The following is an 18,391-nucleotide window of genomic DNA, read 5'->3' as shown; positions in this document are numbered from 1 at the left end:
TAAGCATCACATGTTTATTTTTCGTTATTCTAAATATAACGTGATATTATAGATATCTTTTCAATAATTCGAATTATCGAATACAGAAAAGGGAAAGCTAACTGGATGAGTATTTTTGTTTGGATACGTAATCCAAATTAGCAATTTATAACCATACCAGACTTCTTACTATATATATATATATATATATATATATATATTATCGGATTCCACAGCCCTACCTAATATCATTCCATGTACTACATTTTCCCCTCTTTTACCACACCACCAAGTCTCATTCCATGTACTCCATTTTTCCCATTTGCCACCGTCACATTTCTACTTATCCGACCAAGGGTCAAATTTGAAATGACATGTCATCTCCATAAGAATCACGTTGCCCAAAATTTACCATAATCTCTTCTCTTACAAAGAGGATGAAAAGGAAAAGTTTTTCAGTGTGTCGAATGAAGAAATAAATTATTTTTTTTTTATCAATGTGCCAAAAATGCAAATAAATAAAATGAAACGACCTAATTTCTCCTATTCCTAAATTACCTTCTCGAACGAATACAAATAATTAAATAAATATTGGATTTCAGAAAATCTCTGAATCTGATCACGTAAAGGAGACTTAGGAGAGAGAGACTGAGAGAGAGGAGAGAGAAGCAGTAGATCTATAGTCTTTTGGTTGCAGATATCTTTTTGGTGCTCTAAATACAGGAAAAATAAAACCAATAAAAAGCCAAAGCAGTAGGGAAGAGAGAGAGAAAAAAAGAAGTCTACAGATCAGACCCAGAGCAGAGAGGACCTCTCTCTCTCTCTCTCTATCTCTTTCTCTATCTCTATCTCTCTCCTCTCTCTCTCTCACTTTACCTTGTTATTAATCCCAGTACTAGTTTGTCTCATTGCTTTTTATTTCATTTGATCCCATGCTCTTTCTTCTCTTCTTCCTAAATCCCATCTTCCCCTTTTGTCTTCTGCCCTCCTCTCCGTATCTTCTTCTTCTTCCTCCTTCTCTGTTCTACAAAAGTTAAACAAAAGCTAGATTCATATTATATTTACATATCTTATATAATATTGTTTTGCTTCTTTTTATGATCTTTTATTTTTTCTGGTTTTGAATTGATAAATGGCAACGGGTTGGAGGCGAGCTTTTTGCACTACAATCCCTCGAGATCCAGCCGATGAATCCATACTCTCTGAAAAGATAAGCCCCAGCTCAAGTCCCACTCCCAGAAGCTGCACCAGGCTTGGCTTCTTCTCCGGTGGCAGTAACCCTTCTACCCCGAGATTGCAAACCCAGCAGCCCCAGCAGCAAACCCAGGTTGGCGACCATGAAAATCCCAGAAAACTTGAGTGCAAAACCACTACTCCAAAGAGTAGTAGAACGTCGTTTCTCTCGAGCTCCAACCCGACTTCTCCTCGATCCCCTCTCAAGCTCTCCCTCTTCCGTAACAGCTTCAAGTTTCGAGTAATTAACTCTCTTATTAATCATTAATCCACCCATTAATTTGTTAATCATTTTGTTGCCCAGTTGATTAGAATTTGTTTCATTTCGATGTGTTTTGAACTACTGCAGAGTAGCTGCGGGATATGCCTGAACAGCGTCAAGACTGGCCAAGGCACCGCCATTTACACGGCGGAGTGTGGCCACGCCTTTCACTTCCCTTGCATAGCTGCCCATGTCCGCAGCCATGGCATCCTTGTCTGCCCCGTCTGCAACTCCACCTGGAAAGACGTCCCTCTCCTCGCCATCCACCAGAACCTCAACAACAACAACAACAACAACAACGCCCAGAACGACGTTGTCCGAAGTCAAACCACCCCAAAGCAGAAACCCAAATCCAAGCCAGCCGAAGTCGAGAAGAAGATAATAATGGAGTCCACGCCACCACCCAGAGCCTCGTCCAAGCCATTGTACGACGACGACGAGTCTCTTCTCTCTACAACGTCTCGGATCATCCCCATCCCGGAAGCCGACGACGAGGAGGACGAAGATGACACCGTCGCATACCCCGAGACCGACGACGTCCAAGAGTTCCAGGGCTTTTTCGTCAATCCAAACTCTTCATCTTCCGATGCTCAGATCAACGGCAGAGATTTTAGAACCAATAATAATGTTCAGGTGCGGATTTTGCCCGAATCCGCTTTGCTCTCTTCGGGTCGGGGCTCCGACACTTATGCCGTGGCGTTGAGGGTGAAGGCTCCGCCTCCGTCGATTTTAAACCCGTCGCACCGTGCACCGGTCGATTTGGTGACAGTGCTCGACGTCAGCGGAAGCATGACCGGCGCCAAACTCCAGATGCTGAAACGCGCCATGCGTTTGGTCATTTTGTCGCTCGGCTCCAACGACAGACTTTCGATTGTTGCTTTCTCGGCTACGACGAAACGGTTGTTGCCGTTGAGGAGAATGACGGCTTACGGTCAACGTTTGGCTAGAAGAGTCGTTGACCGGCTTGCGTGCGGTCAGGGTTCGAGTGTGGGTGATGCCTTGAGGAAGGCGACAAAAGTGCTTGAAGATCGGAGGGAGAAGAATCCGGTTGCCAGTATCATGCTCTTATCGGACGGTCAGGATAGGGCAAAAAATTCGGGCAATCACCGTCAAGGTTCCGGCCACGTGTCGTCCACCCGCTTTGCTCACATTGAGATCCCGGTTCATGCCTTCGGGTTCGGCGAAACCGGCGGCTTTAACCAGGAGCCGGCTGAGGACGCGTTTGCCAAATGCGTTGGGGGATTGCTGAGTGTGGTTGTCCAGGACTTAAGAATTCAGCTGGCCTTCGATTCCGGCTCGGCTCCCGCTGAGATATCCGCCATCTATTCGTGCAATGGTGGGCCAGCAGTGCACGGCTCAGCTTCTGTTCGGCTCGGCGACTTGTACGCCGAGGAGGAGCGGGAGCTGCTGGTAGAGTTGCGGGTTCCTCGCTCACTAGGAGTTCGTGGATCCCGACACGTAATGTCCGTCCGGTGTCTCTACAAGGATCCTGCAACTCAAGAGATTGTGTATGGTAAAGAACAGGCACTTTTCGTGCCTCTCACGGATACCGTGAGATCGTCTACGGGCCCGAAGATCGAACGGCTGAGAGGGCTGTTTATTACAATACGCGCGGTAGCCGAGTCGCGGAGATTGGTTGAGCACAATGACTACACTAGTGCGCATCATTTGCTTTCATCGGCTCGGGCTCTGCTTATGAAATCCGGCTCAGTATCAGCTGACGAGTACGTGCGCGGCCTGGAAGCCGAGCTCTCAGAGCTGCATTGGAGAAGGCAGCACAAGATCATGGAGGAGCAGCAGCAGATGATGATGATGATCCAACGGCGGAGAGGCGGTGTGGAAATGGACGTTGCGGCGACCGCTGTAGTGGATGAAAACGGGGAGCCGCTTACACCGAGTTCGGCTTGGAGAGCGGCTGAGAAGCTGGCTAAGGTGGCAATCATGAAGAAGTCGCTGAATAGAGTGAGCGACTTGCACGGCTTTGAAAATGCTAGGTTTTAGTTCTTGTTTTTAGAGGGAAAATAAAAGCACTTTTTCTTTTCGTTTTTCAAACTTTTAGTTGATAGGGACAAGGCCGGTAAAAAATGTACCCCCACCAACACATGCACATTCATTTGGGTGGTCTTAGTTTGTTGCTTTTTTCAGTTATTTCGGTTGGATGGTGATTTTCGCACTTCTGTTTTCTCATTTTGCATTCTTCTCATTATTCCTATACATTAAGGGCGTGTTTACACACTCGTAATCAAAATGAAACTTCGGAATCCGATTCTGATTATAGATAATTTTTGTGTTTACCACGACTTGGAAGAATCAACCGCGTGTGGTATCCACGCGAAAAATGAAATTCAATTCCTGAAATTGGAGGAATTGGACTCCCTCCATGAGTGAGGTATTTGGATTCCTGAATGGTGAAGGAATCAGGAATGCACTCTAGTTTCCTATTATGCCCTCTTATTCACATATGCTTCAGCTTGGCGTTGGAGTTGGAGGAAGACAACTGGGAAGATGAATTTGGCTAGTCAGCTTGGCATTGGAGGAAGACAACAAGATGCCGATAGGAGTGAGCGGACGCCTAACAACTCGTTAAACAACACAAGAAGGTGCCAACTCTGTTGGCTAGGTTCTTAAAATGTTAATTTTTTTTTCCACAGGGAAGATGAATTTGGCTAGGTTAAAAGCAAGAAGTCGTGCTGAGGAGGTGGATGAGGACAACTATGGATAAAGACAACTGTGGGTTTTAAATGCCCTTTGGAAACTGTTCTTCTTGATCCTAGATGGGGTTGTTTATTTAGTATCCTTCAGGTCCCTACGATTGATGTATTGTATATAGGAATGCAATTCGGAACTTCGATAAGGAATTAAATGCATGGGAGTGGTTGTTGATCCTCCTGGAACGATTAAGATGTTTTCTGATCAGTTTAATTCCCTACTATCTTCTTCTAGCTTGGCTGCCGCTAATGTGATGTTGTTAGGTTGCATTAGAGAACTGAGGCAAAATATGTTGTTACAGTGCTTTGAACTGGAGTGGTTGTTGTGTGAGAAGTGGTTGAAAACACGGCATGGTTACAAGACTCCTGCTAAAACAAAAAAGGGCATTTTAGTAATCATATTAATTCTTATTCTGATTCAGCTGAATTAGTAAACAACTTTTACGAACTCAAGTTCATTTCTATTCCGATTCCTGAACATTTAAGTAAACAGCTTCAACAGGAATTCGATTCTGATTCCTCTTCATTTCAATTCCTCCTCAATTCAATTCCTCCACAACCCAATTCCTCCAATTTTGATTACAGCTACGTAAACGAGCCATAAAGGTAACCAACAAATGAGTAGCTTTTGATTTTTGAATGACAAAATAGATCCTTCTAGGAGTAAGGTTGTTGAAGTTGGCAATTCTTTTTTGCATTTTTTCTCTTCTTTTTGGCAAAATGAATGTTTGTTTGCAGTATTTCTTTCGTCGGTTATAGAGGAGGATTTAAATTCAAGATCTCGTTCAATATTATGAGAGGAAAATACCATTGGATTAAAAATTACACTACAACACAATTCTTCAGTCATAGCATTACATTATAGCACTTTTATACAAGTTCTATAAGTACATAATGGGCTTCACTATCTCTTAAAACCATATGAACAAATTGAAGAGATCGGCTTAAACTAATTAACTGACTAGGAATAGAATAAAAATACAAGGTACATTAGGATTAAATAACGAGTGGGATATAAAGTTTTAAGGAAAAAAAAACTAAATTTAATGAAAAGTATTTTGTTTACTTGGTGGGTCTAAATTTTGTTTATTTTGTTTACTTGGTGGGTCTAAATTTAATGAAAAGTATTTAGTTTTAAGGAAAAAAAAAAAATAAATAACGAGTGGGATATAGGTTTTTCTGATTTGGACTTCAATTTCTGTATTGAGCTCTGTCTTTTGTTTACTTGGTGGGTCTATTCCTTTGCTTTGTGCTTACTATTGTATTTGGATCACCTTTGTGTAATTTTTTCGATGGTAATGAATCTTATTTCCTTTGCCCCCAAAAAAGAAAAAAAAAAAAAACTAACAAATGCTAATTAATCATATTTCTCTAATCAATTTGTGAAATTAACAAATTCATTTAGCTACCAAATAATATAGGACCCTTTTCTAAAAATATACCAATGCAATTCATCTGAATTAATGCAAAATACCAATGCAATTCATCTGATTTAATGCAAATTACCAATGCAATTCATCTGAATTATTGCAAATTTAATGAGAATATTTGAATATTTGATTAATTAGTGTACCATTTTTGTGCATATATATATATATATATATATATGTATATATATATATATGTATATATATAATGGAAGAAGGTCATATGCATCAAACTACAACAAATCAAAGAAAATGGTGGGAGCTTCTTGGCCTCATTACCCTCCTTGTGTCAGCGAGGGCTGTACAAATGCTGCATGTTGTGGTCAAGGTTTGTTCTTTCTCTTTCTCCAACACTTTACGGTTTTAACTTTATATATATATCAAATACAAACTTACAAATTTGAACGTCGTCTTGACTGTTTCCAGAATTCAAATATGTTTGGCCTGAGCTAGTTGGAAAGCCTGCGTCGGAGGCGGCAGCGACAATCAACAAGAACAACCCAGCTGTTACAGTTCTCATCTTAAAACCTGGATTCATTAGATTGGAAAACTTTTGTTGCAACCGTGTTTATGTTTTCACTGATGAAAAAGGCATTGTCTCGGAAGTACCTACTGTCGGATAGAGACTCGAGAATTATCCCGTCATCTAGTCCTTCAAAATAATGTCCATCTTCTTATCACATTTATAATAATTGTGGAAAATTCTATTACGTCCATTTACGTTTATTCGATTCCTTTTCAAGTTTTAATTCAGGATGAGACCTTTTTTTCTTTTTCTTTTTTTTGTTTGATAAACGATATTATCTACGTTAAGGAGGATGGGTGACTTTAGTCTCACAATGGACTAGCAATAATGTGGTTCAAATACATTGTTCTAAAAATCTTCGCATAGCACCAATTAAGCCCTGCTTAGGCTCTAGATTGCTGGCCACCATCCCGATTAAACCTTAGGTGTACCTACCCAGACACCCGCCTAACGAGCCTAGGTTACGACTCACTTAGACAAAAAATAAATAACTTTCATTTTGTATTTTGTTTTTTCATTAACGCTTTTTAGAACCTTGTATCCAGGTGATCACCTAAGGCTCCTCATCGGAACCTTCAGTGTTTCCCTAATGAGAGACAACAGGACAATAATTTCGCCAAATTATGATTACAATACACATTACTCACAAATGACTTTTAATTACAACAATTGACAGTATTACACATATCTCAAAATTTCGATACAAAGCCAAACAGCCACTTATGAACATGTGGTGGTAGACATATAAACAATTCCCAGAGAAAAATCATGCTACGGTGTATTGCACCAGTGAATGAATTGGAAGATCCCCCGGCCGGGACCAACACAATTTGTCTATCGAGTTGCGGGTTCCACGCTCTCTAGGAGTTCGTGGATCCCGACACGAAATGTCCGTCCGGTGTCTCTACAAGGATCCTGCAACTCAAGAGATTCTGCATGGTAAAGAACAGGCACTTTCCGTGCCTCTCACGGATACCGTGAGATCGTCTTCGGGTCCAAAGATCGAACGGCTGAGAGGGCTGTTTATTACAACTCGCGCGGTAGCCGAGTCGCGGAGATTGGTTGAGCACAATGACTAATCTAGTGCGCATCTTTTGCTTTCATCGGCTCGGGCTCTGCTCATGAAATCCGGCTCAGTATCAGCTGACGAGTACGTGCGCGGCCTGGAAGCCGAGCTCTCAGAGCTGCATTGGAGAAGGCAGCACAAGATCATGGAGAAGCAGCAGCAGATGATCCAACGGCAGAGAGGCGGCGTGGAAAGGGATGTGGCGGCGACCGCTGTAGTGGATGAAAACGGGGAGCCGCTTACACCGAGTTCGGCTTGGAGAGCGGCTGAGAAGCTGGCTAGGGTGGCGATCATGAAGAAGTCGCTGAATAGAGTGAGCGACTTGCACGGCTTTGAAAATGCTAGGTTTTAGTTCTTGTTTTTAAAGGGAAAATAAAAGCACTTTTTCTTTTCATTTTATCAACTTTTAGTTGATAGGGACAAGGCCGGTGAAAAATGTACCCCCACCAGGCACCAATACATGCACATTCAATTGGGTGGATTTAGTTGGTTGCTTTTTTTGTTATTTCGGTTGGAGGGTGATTTTCGCACTTATGTTTTCTCATTTTGCATTGAGTAGCTTTTGATTTTTGAATGATAGAATAGATCCTTTTAAGAGATATTATGATTGTTGAGATCGGCAATTCTTTTTAGCATTTTCTCTTCTTTTTGGCAAAATGAATGATTGTTTGTAGTATTTCTTTTGTCGGTTATAGAGGAGGATTCAAATTCAAGATCTCGTTCAATATTATGAGAGGAAAATACCATTGTATTAAAAATTACACTACAACACAATTCTTCAGTCATAGCATTACATTATAGCACATTTATATAAGTTCTATAAGTACATAATGGGCTTCACTATCTCTTAAAACCATATGAACAAATTGAAGAGATCGGCTTAAACTAATTAACTGACTAGGAATAGAATAAAAATACAAGGTAAATTAGGATTAAATACCGAGTGGGATATGAGTTTTAAGAAAATCATTGAACCGTCGGATAATGTTCTTGCCAACGGCTCCTTTGCTACCTCTTGTGTGGTTTTTCCGCCATCTTAATTTTTTTTTTTTTTTTTGGTCATGTTCTCTCACCATTCCTTTCATTCACTTTCTTTATCCGTAACTCTCTTTTCTCATCTCCTTATGTATTGAGCTGTCTTTTGTTTACTTGGTGGGTCTCTTTCCTCATCTCCTTATGTATTCGGGTCACCTTTGTGTAATTTTTTCGATGGTAATCAATCTGATTTCCTTTGACAAAAAAAAACTAACAAATGCATGCATTCGTTCCTTAAAACGGTAAGCTAATTGATCTTATTTCTCTAATCAATTTATGAAATTAACAAATTCATATAGCTACCAAATAATATAGGACCCTTTACTAAAAATATACCAATGCAATTCATCTGAATTAATGCAAAATACCAATGCAATTCATCTGAATTATTGCAAATTTAATGAGAATATTTTATTAATTAGCGTACCATTTTTGTGCATACATACACATATATATATACACACACACATTGGAAGAAGATCAAATGCATCAAACTATAACAAATCAAAGAAAATGGTAGGAGCTTCTTGGCCTCATTACCCTCCTTGTGTCAGCGAAGGATGTACAAATGCTGCATGTTGTGGTCAAGGTTTGTTCTTTCTCTTTCTCCAACACTTTACGGTTCTAACTTTTTATACATATATATCAAACACAAACTTACAAATTTGAACATCGTTTTTACTGTTTCCAGAATTCAAATATGTTTGGCCTGAGCTAGTTGGAAAGCCTGCGTCGGAGGCCGCAGCGACAATCAACAAGAACAACCCAGCTGTTACAGTTCTCATCTTAAAACCTGGATTCATTAGATTGGACAACTTTTGCTGCAACCGTGTTTATGTTTTCACTGATGAAAAAGGCATTGTCTCGGAAGTACCTACAGTCGGATAGAGACTAGAGAATTATCCCGTCATCTAGCCCTTCAAAATAATGTCTATCGCATTTATAATAATAGTGGAAAATTCTACTACGTTCACTTACGTTTATTCCATTCATTTTCAAGTTTTAATTCAAGATGAGACATTTTTTTTTTTTAAAACGATATTATCTACGTTAAGGATAATAGGTGAGCTTAGCCTCATAATGGACTGACAATAATATGGTTCAAATACGCTTTTGGCGAGAATCTAACCTAAATTTTTTTTTTACAAATGTAAAGAAATACTACCAGACTGTAGTATTAAATGACAATTCAAGATGAGACTTATGGTGTACTTTTTCTCATATTTTTATTTGTTGAATAAATCCTAAAACATGTAAAATATTAATGGTGTGATATACCATTCGTTTAAAAGAAGATATGTTTTTTCATTTAGGTACCAAATAATAATGTGGTCATGCTGATAATTCTACGACTATTAGAGTTGAAGTCAAAGGATTAGGATTCCTGAAGATTATGGACCTGATTTCTAAGCCTTCTTAACTGAGGCAGGGCAATAAACCTTTGAAGAGGCTATCCAAGCACTGTTTTAAAAATCTTTGCATCTGCTTAGGCGCTAGATTGCTGGCCACCATCCCGATTAAACCTTAGATGTATGAGAATTAAGAAAGGACGCCTAAACCTACCCAGACATCTGTCTAACGAGCTTAGGTCACAACTCTCACTTAAACAAAAAATAGATGACTTTTATTTTGCATTTTATTTTTTCATTAACGCTTTTTAGAACCTTGTATCCAGGTGATCACCTAAGGATCCTCATCGGAACCTTCGGCGTTTCACTAATGAGAGACAACAGGACAATAATTTCGCCAAAGTATGAATTACAATACACATTCATCACAAATGACTTTTAATTACAGGAATTGACAGTAATACAGATATCTCATAATTTCGATACAAAGCCGAACAGCCACTTACGAACATGTGGTGGTAGACATATAAACAACTCCCAGAGAAAAATCATGTTACGGTGTCTTACACCAGTGAATGAATTGGAAGATCCCCCAGCCAGGACCAACACAATTTGTCTATCGAGTTGAAGATTACACAAGAAGGAACACGAAAATGACAATGTGAGGATGTTTTCCCCTTATTCGAGTTTGAGGAAGTCGATGTGTCGTGAAAGAAATTTGACATTGTAGCTTTACTTCTGGGTTTGTTCCACCTTAGCTCGAATTTTCTGTTCCAATACAGATATTTCTGTCTCGAGGCTGAACATTCTGTTAAGAGCGTGCATGTTCTCAAGTGTCTCACTCAGAGTTCGACTATCACTCCCATCGCATCTTAAGTGCTGCATCGGACCATGAAGGAGCTTGTTCACAATTCCTCGGCTAAGATCATCTACGGCTCTTCTTGTTTTCTTTGATATGTCGTCGCCCATTTTTGATAAACATTTGTCGAGCTCTGCAGCTCTGATTCTTTCAGCATAAGCTCTTAATTTCTTGATCGTAGGTACTGTCTCCAAAGAATCCCTCCAAGCTTCAAATTGTTTTGATTCTTCAGTGATAATTTCCTGAGCTTCCATTGCTTTCCGCAGACGATCCTCTTTGTTAGCAGCCACAACCTCCTTAAGGTCATCAACATTGTAAAGTCGAGCACCATCAACATCTGCAACACATGAACTCACGTTCCGGGGGACGGAAATATCAACAAAAAGCCTCAAACCGCCAGTGTCTAGACCTACAGCAGGAAGGTCCTTCACATTGTCTTGGAAAAATAATGGGGTTTCTGATGCGGTGCTAGTAAAAACCACATCTGCCTCTGCTGCACAGGTAAGCATATCTGTAAGAGGCTTGTAAATGATCTCAATACCATGCAGCTCCTCGCGGATAGATGCCACTCTCTCCTCAGTCCTATTCACAACAACCATCTTTGTGCAGCCTTTTGCTACCAAGTGTTTGATCACAAGCTTTCCCATTTTGCCCGCACCAATCACCAACATTCTTGCCGTAGCATGTGACGATGCAGGAAGCTTCATCAAGGCAAGTTCAACAGCAGCAGAGCTTACAGAAACTGCCCCAGCAGCAATGTTAGTTTCAGTTCTAACCCGCTTTCCCACAGTGATTGCGTGCTTGAAGAGCCCACTGATGTTTCTACCAAAGCCAACAACTCCTTGACCGACTTTAACAACTTGTTTCACCTGGGCAAGAATTTGACCTTCTCCGAGGACAAGAGAGTCAAGACCTGCTGATACTTCAAAGAGGTGCTGAGTGGCATCGTTATTATAGAGTAAAAACCGGTGCTGGCATAGCTCAGAAACAGGGACTCCACTCGTCTGCAAACAAAAGCAAAAAGTGTCATGTAATGTTTTAGAGAAAGAAATAAGCAGGAGAAAAGAAACACCGTACAAGCTCAAACTATAACCCACAAGGAATTGAGTGTAATTTTTCGTTTCAAAGAAATAAATTAAAAATAAACAAACCAAACATTTTCTCAAACGTCAAATAAGATGATTGATTAATCCATGCCACAAAACATAAGCCAAAAGCAACATATAAAGAAAGGAAAAGTACCTTTGACATCCACTCGGTAACTTCTTTGACACCACGATGCTGAGATAGAGCTACAACATATATCTCCATTCGGTTGCAGGTGCTAAGAACAGCAGCTTCTTCTATGTGATTTAAACCACACAGCTCCCCTATGGCTCGAGGCCATTCTGCTTCTGGAATGGCTAGTTTTTCACGCACTTCAACCGGTGTTGTGTGAATACTAAGTCCGATGACCACAATGCTGCTTCTTTCCTTTGTGTACCCTGAGAAGAACAATTGTGGAACTTTAGTCAGACAACATTACAAAAACAAAAATCAGTACGCAAAATACGTTCTTATATAAAGTATGCAAATAACCCTGAATCATGAACACAATCAAACCGAACATTATCCGAATAAACACAATCAAACAACGGTCATCAAAAGCATCTGAATCATAGAACCGCGACGATTAAAAACAAAGAACATCCAGAACCGCAACGATTACGGAAACATTGTATGGCTGTGATTTCTCTTGTACTCAAAATTCATACCGAAAAGATGCTTGGGAAAGTGAGAAACTTTCTATGACGCAATTCTAAACCCAAACAATCTCCAAATTTAAGCACATATATATGGGGAAAAAACCCCATAAAAAATACACCAAAACCCATCATGAATTAACTTATTTAGAACAAATACATTCACAAAACCAACAATTGCAAGCAGAAAATTCAATTCCAATACAAACCCATTAGAGAATTCACACAATAAAGTTCATAACGGGAAAAAGGACACGTACTGTCAGAAGCAGAGGTCTTGAGCTGCTCAAGAGCGGAGACATTGGAAGCGACAGACTGAACCACCGCCGCAGAAGCATCAGAAGAAGCGGCCACTTCGCACCGCACTCCTCTCTGAATTTGGAGCCTTCTAGTCCTAATGGGCCTCACAGAACCCACCAAAGAAGAACCGGTAGAGGCTCTGGACGACGTCGTGGCAGCCGCCGACGAAGACAATGACAGCAAAGCCTCCAACTTTGCTCCGGCGAAACTGGTCGACACCGCCATTGACTCAAACCAGACGGCGTTTCCAAACGCTCAAAAAAATACGAGAAGAGTGAAAGATTGGAAAAGTGTGTATTGGAATTGGGATTGGAGCAGTGGAAGGAAGGAATGCCGGGCGTTTGATTTGGATTTTGGGTTTCGAGGGGGGAGGAGGGAGAGGAGTGGGGGTGGGTTTAGACTTTGGTGGTGGGTATACAAAAGAATTGACCCTCTCACACACTCTCTCTCTCTCTCTCTCTCTCTCCCCTTCTGTGTGTGGGAGTTCGGACTTTTGGTATGTTTGGGATTGCTTTACATTCTGATTGGTGGAATGGAACGCACGTTTTATCCACACTCCCCTTCAACCTTGTGTGGACCCCATTTATTCATCCATTCCGCTTTTTGTTGATAAGATTTCGGCCAAAAATGAAAGATAATACTTGCATTTTGCAGATAAATTCTTGTTATTTAGTATTCTTATAAGTTAGAGATCTTAAGTTTGATTATCATCGAAGGTGAATTTAAATCACATTATTACTAGTTCATTGTTAGGTTTAGCTCACTTCCTCACCCCCTTAATAAATAATATCGTTTGTTATATAGAAAAAAATTACATACAACTCTTCGTTTCATAAAAACAAAAACACAGACAACTCCAACAAAATGAAGACCTAGTGCCATTTCCTATATTTGAACTCATTAACCACCTAGCTTTAATTCAAAGTTATAATATAATTTTTACTAGTATTATGATTTAATAGTATTTAATACATTATTATCTGAAAATATATAATTTATGTGATTATATATGTTTAGTGCAATTAGCATATGACCGTCGAGATAATATTTATGTAGGTATGTACTTATTATTCCAAAGGGTACAAATGGAAACAAGTTCACTACTGACAACAATTAAAACCAAAGTGGGGATCAAACTAAAGATGTTATATTGATTCTTTCGAACTGACTTGATGCCTTTTTCCGAAAACATTATGTGGAAATAATTTTACCACTTATATTAATCTTACTTGGCTCCGTGCCATCCGTTGGATTACACGTTACACTCATCAGCACAATGGAATCCATCGGCCAGGAACTCAGAAAGAAGCTAGATAGGACCCACAGCAGCGGGCCGAAACTGAGAGGGATAAGATTGGAGGAGTTGGGGTGTGAAGATATGTGAAAGAGATTGCTTTCTGAGATTTCAGGCCTCTGTTTGCCACAACTTTGGTTTCAAATTAAGTCCTACGTGGAGAATAAACATGCTCACACTTCTGGATATCCAACTTTGTGGTTTTCATAATTTAACCACCATCTATGTATAGTGTGACTCTATACAGTTACTACATAATTATTGTGAAGAAACGACAGAAATTTATCACAATGACGATAAACATAACAGATCATTCACCAAATGCACACGTAGAATCACGACTAAAATAACGAGGCTACATCACACCATCATCCAAACAACAAAGCCACAACAACTCGTCGAAGCGACATGACACATTTATTACTTGATGTAGTAGTCGAGCTTTTTATTACTAAACCACATCATCCTCTAAGCAAGACACATTATGAGCTATTTTTGATAAGGATAAATGAAAGACATTGGAATATTGTCCTCTAATTTTTCACATTAACTAAGAAATAAGTATATGCATAAAGAGAGAAAAAAGGCATACTAAGAAATTAGTATAAAATTTGACCTTATGTTAGAAAGTACACCAGATAATAAAAGAAAAACAAAAAGCATCGATCGTCTGTTTTTGCGTGAACAATAATTCAGAATGAATACTTTAAATGCGTACAAATTACTTCACATCGATAGTCACGAATGATCGAACGTACCATTCTATCATAGAATATTAATCAACATGCTAGAAATCAAAGGACAAATCTAATGAAAATTCAGCAGTGCAGTTTTTTTTTTGTAAACCAAGCATATACCATGTTTAGAAGTACTTCGGAGCAATATAATTTGAAGTATATTATTCCAAAGCATCACTCAAACACATCAAATATCCGACAGTCTTGCCGTAATGTTTGTGTCAGACTAATGTAGAATTAATTTGTGCTTGAATTCATCTTCATTCTAGTTTTGTACTTGATATTGGGTGCATTCCAAGATAACCCTACATCTTGGTGCCAGCAATTTGGGTTTTGTATTCATTTTTTAACTTCAACTGGTTTAAAGAAACAAGTTCAAGAATCAATTCATCTTCATTCTAGTTTTGTACTTGATATTGGGTGCATTCCAAGATAACCCTACATCTTGGTGCCAGCAATTTGGGTTTTGTATTCATTTTTTAACTTCAACTGGTTTAAAGAAACAAGTTCAAGAATCAAGATCCTCTTCGGATCTTGCAGTCTAGAGCGACAGACCAAGTAATCTGAATTATTCATTTCAAATCATATAAGAGTAGGATTCTCTCTCCTTCTATTTCCATTCCCTTTCCTTCCGTCTCCTCACACATTGCTCTTTGTCTTATTGTCTCTATAAAAAAATCAAATATAAGATGTTGACGTGGCTTAACCGTGACCGTTCAAATAAGAGAGGAGGGAATGGGAGAGAGATTGGGAGAGAGATTAGGAGAAGAGAGAATCCTCCTTCAATCATACGACTTCCATTAGTTCATTTCATTGGTCATCTTACAAAAACCTAGACAGTGGATCTCTCTCCTTCTCTTGAATGGTTTGAATTACGCAATTTGTCGCTCCAAATTGCGAGATCCGGTGGGTTTAAGTGCAAAATGCTACTTCAACCCCCACCCCTCCCCCCCCCCCCCCAACAATAAGGACATTGTTTTTGGTGTAAAGTTAACTTGAAAAACTTTGCATTATCTTCACAGTGAATACAAAGATTGCTGGAAAACAATAACCTACAACTTTTATAGCATGTTTACTAACCTGTAATCGGAATAAGAATAAGGAATCTGATTTCGATTACAGATTATATATGTGTTTCCTAAAATTGGGAGGAATCAAAAGTGTGTGGGGCCCACACAAAAAATGGAATCCAATTCCTGAAATTGGAATGTTTGGATTCCCAACTATTTGGATTCCGGATTGCCCAAGATATCGGAATGATAATTTTTTTTCCCTTTATGCCCTCACTTACTTTCATTATTTCCAAGATTATCCTTTTAACCCTAGACTTATTTTTCTGAAAATGCTCCTAACAATTTATTTCCATGTCCTTCTAGCTCATTAAGCATAATTCTATGCTCATTCACATTATGCACAACTCCATACATATGCCGAAGAGAAAAAACTACAACTTGAGCAAGAAAATTTAGATATTAAAGTCAATACTTAAATTTATAAAAAAAAAATTAAACTAAATCATTTTAGTATGTCTATGAAATAAAAAAGCAATTTAATTTTTTCTTACTATTATATACTATATCAAATTTTATTAAAAAAAAGTACATAAAATATTTGATTTGAAACAAGGACATTTTAGTAATCATACTGCTTTATATTCCGATTCTGCTGAATTAGTAAACAGCTTTATAGAATTGTATTCCGATTCCGAACAGTTTTAGTAAACAATTTCAACAGGAATCTGATTATGATTCCACCTCATTTCAATTCCTCCTCAATCCAATTCCTTCTCAATTCAATTCCTCTCAATTTGATTACGAATTAGTAAACGCGCTATTAGAGCTGTAAATTATATATTTTAATGGAAATGATATGGCATAAGTACTAATCAAGTATTTCAGACCAAGTAATGTTTATTCATACCATGTTTTTATACCACATTTTCATACCATCTTAGGTAGCATTTGATGTGAACAGCCACATCATTTGAATTAATAAATTTTTTTAATTTAGTTCATTATTTAATAAACTAATAATTAAGAAAAATTAGTTAATTCAATGATGATTGTGGTATATGAGGAGTCTTTCTCCTTCATTTCCTTGGGTTTTGCAAATTTTTTAAATGATGTGGCTGTCTACATCAGATGCCACTTAAGATGGTATAGAAATATGGTAAAAAAAACATGATATAAATAACATTACTCTTTCAGACCACTTCTATTTAAAATGTGACCAAGACAAAGAAAAATTGGAAGATTTTTCTATCACTTTATATGTTGAGTGATATGTATTGTCTAATTAAATATAATATAAATGAAAAAATTTCCACACAATAGAATTTTCGTTGTACAATAAATTAAAACACTCGTCGCAGAAGTTTACCATCGTCTACAGTATTGTGTTTGATTATTGATGTGTCTGAATTAATCAAATGTACTGTCCAGAGATGCAAATTGGTGCAAAACAAATTTTCCCAAGGCAATATTGGGTTAGAATGAATAGAAACGGGCCAAGTAAATTAGAATACAGGTGTCTAGAGAATTCTATTGGGTTGTAAGCAAAATTTGTTTAATTTCTATCATTAAGGTATTTCCATAATGGTTCGCGTGAGTGTGATACCTATACTAAGAATCAGGCATTTTGATTTTAATTTTTAACACTACTGCTACATTAATATGAGTTTGATATATTAATACCATACTCATGAGTTCAACAAATTAATATCCCACTTAAATTTTTCAGCACACTGTAGAAGTTTGATTTCTACATAGCTCAATATACGGTACCACGCTCACTTTTTTCGCCTAGGCCTAAGACCGTTTTAACTACAGTGGACTCCACACTTATGCATACACAACATAAGAATAGATAGCTAGACCCTCAGGCTGGCCCAACTGACAATGGGCTCATGCAAGGCTGCCCATCACTCATGTACGATACTACTAATATCAAATTAAAAGTGTGCGTCTTGCTTGACTTGACCCACCAAAGATTATGTTGTTCGAATCCAGATTCTTTTTGGATCTTAAAAAAAAAAAAAAAAAAAAACCTAAGGATCAAATGATCTAAACCTTTGAAATTTGATCCAACGGCTACAAACAAAGGACCCTCTAAAAGTTATAATAATTGTAATTGTTGGATCAAATTTCAACGGTCCGGATATTTGATCCTTAGGCTCGGTTTTTTGGGATTCGGAGAGGATCTGGGTTCATGTTGTTCTACGCCAACTTTGAAATAAATGAACATGGACATGCTCGTGTTGTACTTTTAAGGTGTATTTTTTTGGATTCACTAACCTTCACTGGATTGGACCGTGTTTGGTAATCACAAGGGCTAGCTTAAGTGGGACTAAATGGGATTCGCCCAGACATATATACAACCAAATATATATATACACACACACACACATCCACACATATATGTATGTATATGTTTTTGCTATGATAACTTGACAACTGTGCCCTATTTCTGATGGGTGAGTGGGTCGACGCACGGGAGGGCTGAAAAAACACTGCCCAGATGAAGATTGAAGACGATAGAACAAATTGTCAAATTCCAGTTTCGTCAATTTTGGAGGAGAGAGAGGATAAAATGGTGGTGTTCTACTGGATTTGATCTTTTTTATTATTATTTTTTAGTTTTTAGTTATTCTTTTTTAAAGCAAGTGTGGAATAAAAAGTGAATTAAAAATGGAAAAAAAAAAAAAAACAGCTTGAGTCCCAAAATATTTTAGTCAATAGTTTTGTCAGGTACTGCAACAAATACTTCACTATTCTTATTCTTCTTATGTTTAGTCCAACCAAGTCAGTCCAACTTAGTCTTTTACACCAGTCCAAGATAGCCTGGTGTAACAAACACACCCTTATGCTCTGTTTGG

At 38.5% G+C, this 18,391-nt stretch overlaps 2 protein-coding genes across 3 annotated transcripts; one reads left to right on the top strand and one right to left on the bottom strand.

Annotated features, from left to right (window-relative positions):
- Positions 1-810: 810 nt before the first annotated feature.
- On the top strand, positions 811-3,633 carry LOC137717951 (E3 ubiquitin-protein ligase WAV3-like). Of its 2 annotated transcripts, none has more exons than XM_068457462.1 (2): positions 811-1,453; positions 1,562-3,633. In XM_068457462.1, the coding sequence occupies exons 1-2, from the start codon at positions 1,112-1,114 to the stop codon at positions 3,473-3,475; spliced, it is 2,256 nt and encodes a 751-aa protein (XP_068313563.1). In that variant the 5' UTR covers positions 811-1,111; the 3' UTR covers positions 3,476-3,633. The 2 variants fall into 2 exon arrangements, with proteins under 2 accessions (XP_068313563.1, XP_068313564.1); XM_068457463.1 differs by having other exon boundaries at positions 1,168-1,453; positions 1,567-3,633.
- A 6,376-nt stretch (positions 3,634-10,009) lies between these two features.
- On the bottom strand, positions 10,010-12,936 carry LOC137718000 (glutamyl-tRNA reductase 1, chloroplastic-like). The gene is made up of 3 exons (XM_068457526.1): positions 12,447-12,936; positions 11,687-11,928; positions 10,010-11,448 (listed from the first exon to the last, which is right to left on the bottom strand). Exons 1-3 carry the CDS (start codon positions 12,709-12,711, stop codon positions 10,318-10,320), a joined length of 1,638 nt encoding a protein of 545 aa, XP_068313627.1. The 5' UTR covers positions 12,712-12,936; the 3' UTR covers positions 10,010-10,317.
- Between the last annotated feature and the right edge of the window lie 5,455 nt (positions 12,937-18,391).

Source organism: Pyrus communis, chromosome 15 (assembly GCF_963583255.1).
Source record: "Pyrus communis chromosome 15, drPyrComm1.1, whole genome shotgun sequence".
NCBI classification, from domain to species: domain Eukaryota; kingdom Viridiplantae; phylum Streptophyta; class Magnoliopsida; order Rosales; family Rosaceae; genus Pyrus; species Pyrus communis.
Note: the sequence above shows the minus strand (reverse complement) of the source record. Positions and strands in the feature narration are given on the sequence as shown.

Bases quoted from the DNA above. Each gene is read 5' to 3' on its own strand.
- LOC137717951 (XM_068457462.1), top strand. From the start codon at position 1,112: ATGGCAACGGGTTGGAGGCGAGCTTTTTGCACTACAATCCCTCGAGAT. The intron at 1,454-1,561 runs GTAATTAACTCT...GAACTACTGCAG, and splicing joins GTAACAGCTTCAAGTTTCGA to AGTAGCTGCGGGATATGCCT.
- LOC137718000 (XM_068457526.1), bottom strand. From the start codon at position 12,711: ATGGCGGTGTCGACCAGTTTCGCCGGAGCAAAGTTGGAGGCTTTGCTG. The intron at 11,929-12,446 runs GTACGTGTCCTT...TGTTCTTCTCAG, and splicing joins CAAGACCTCTGCTTCTGACA to GGTACACAAAGGAAAGAAGC. The intron at 11,449-11,686 runs GTACTTTTCCTT...TTTTGTTTGCAG, and splicing joins TTACCGAGTGGATGTCAAAG to ACGAGTGGAGTCCCTGTTTC.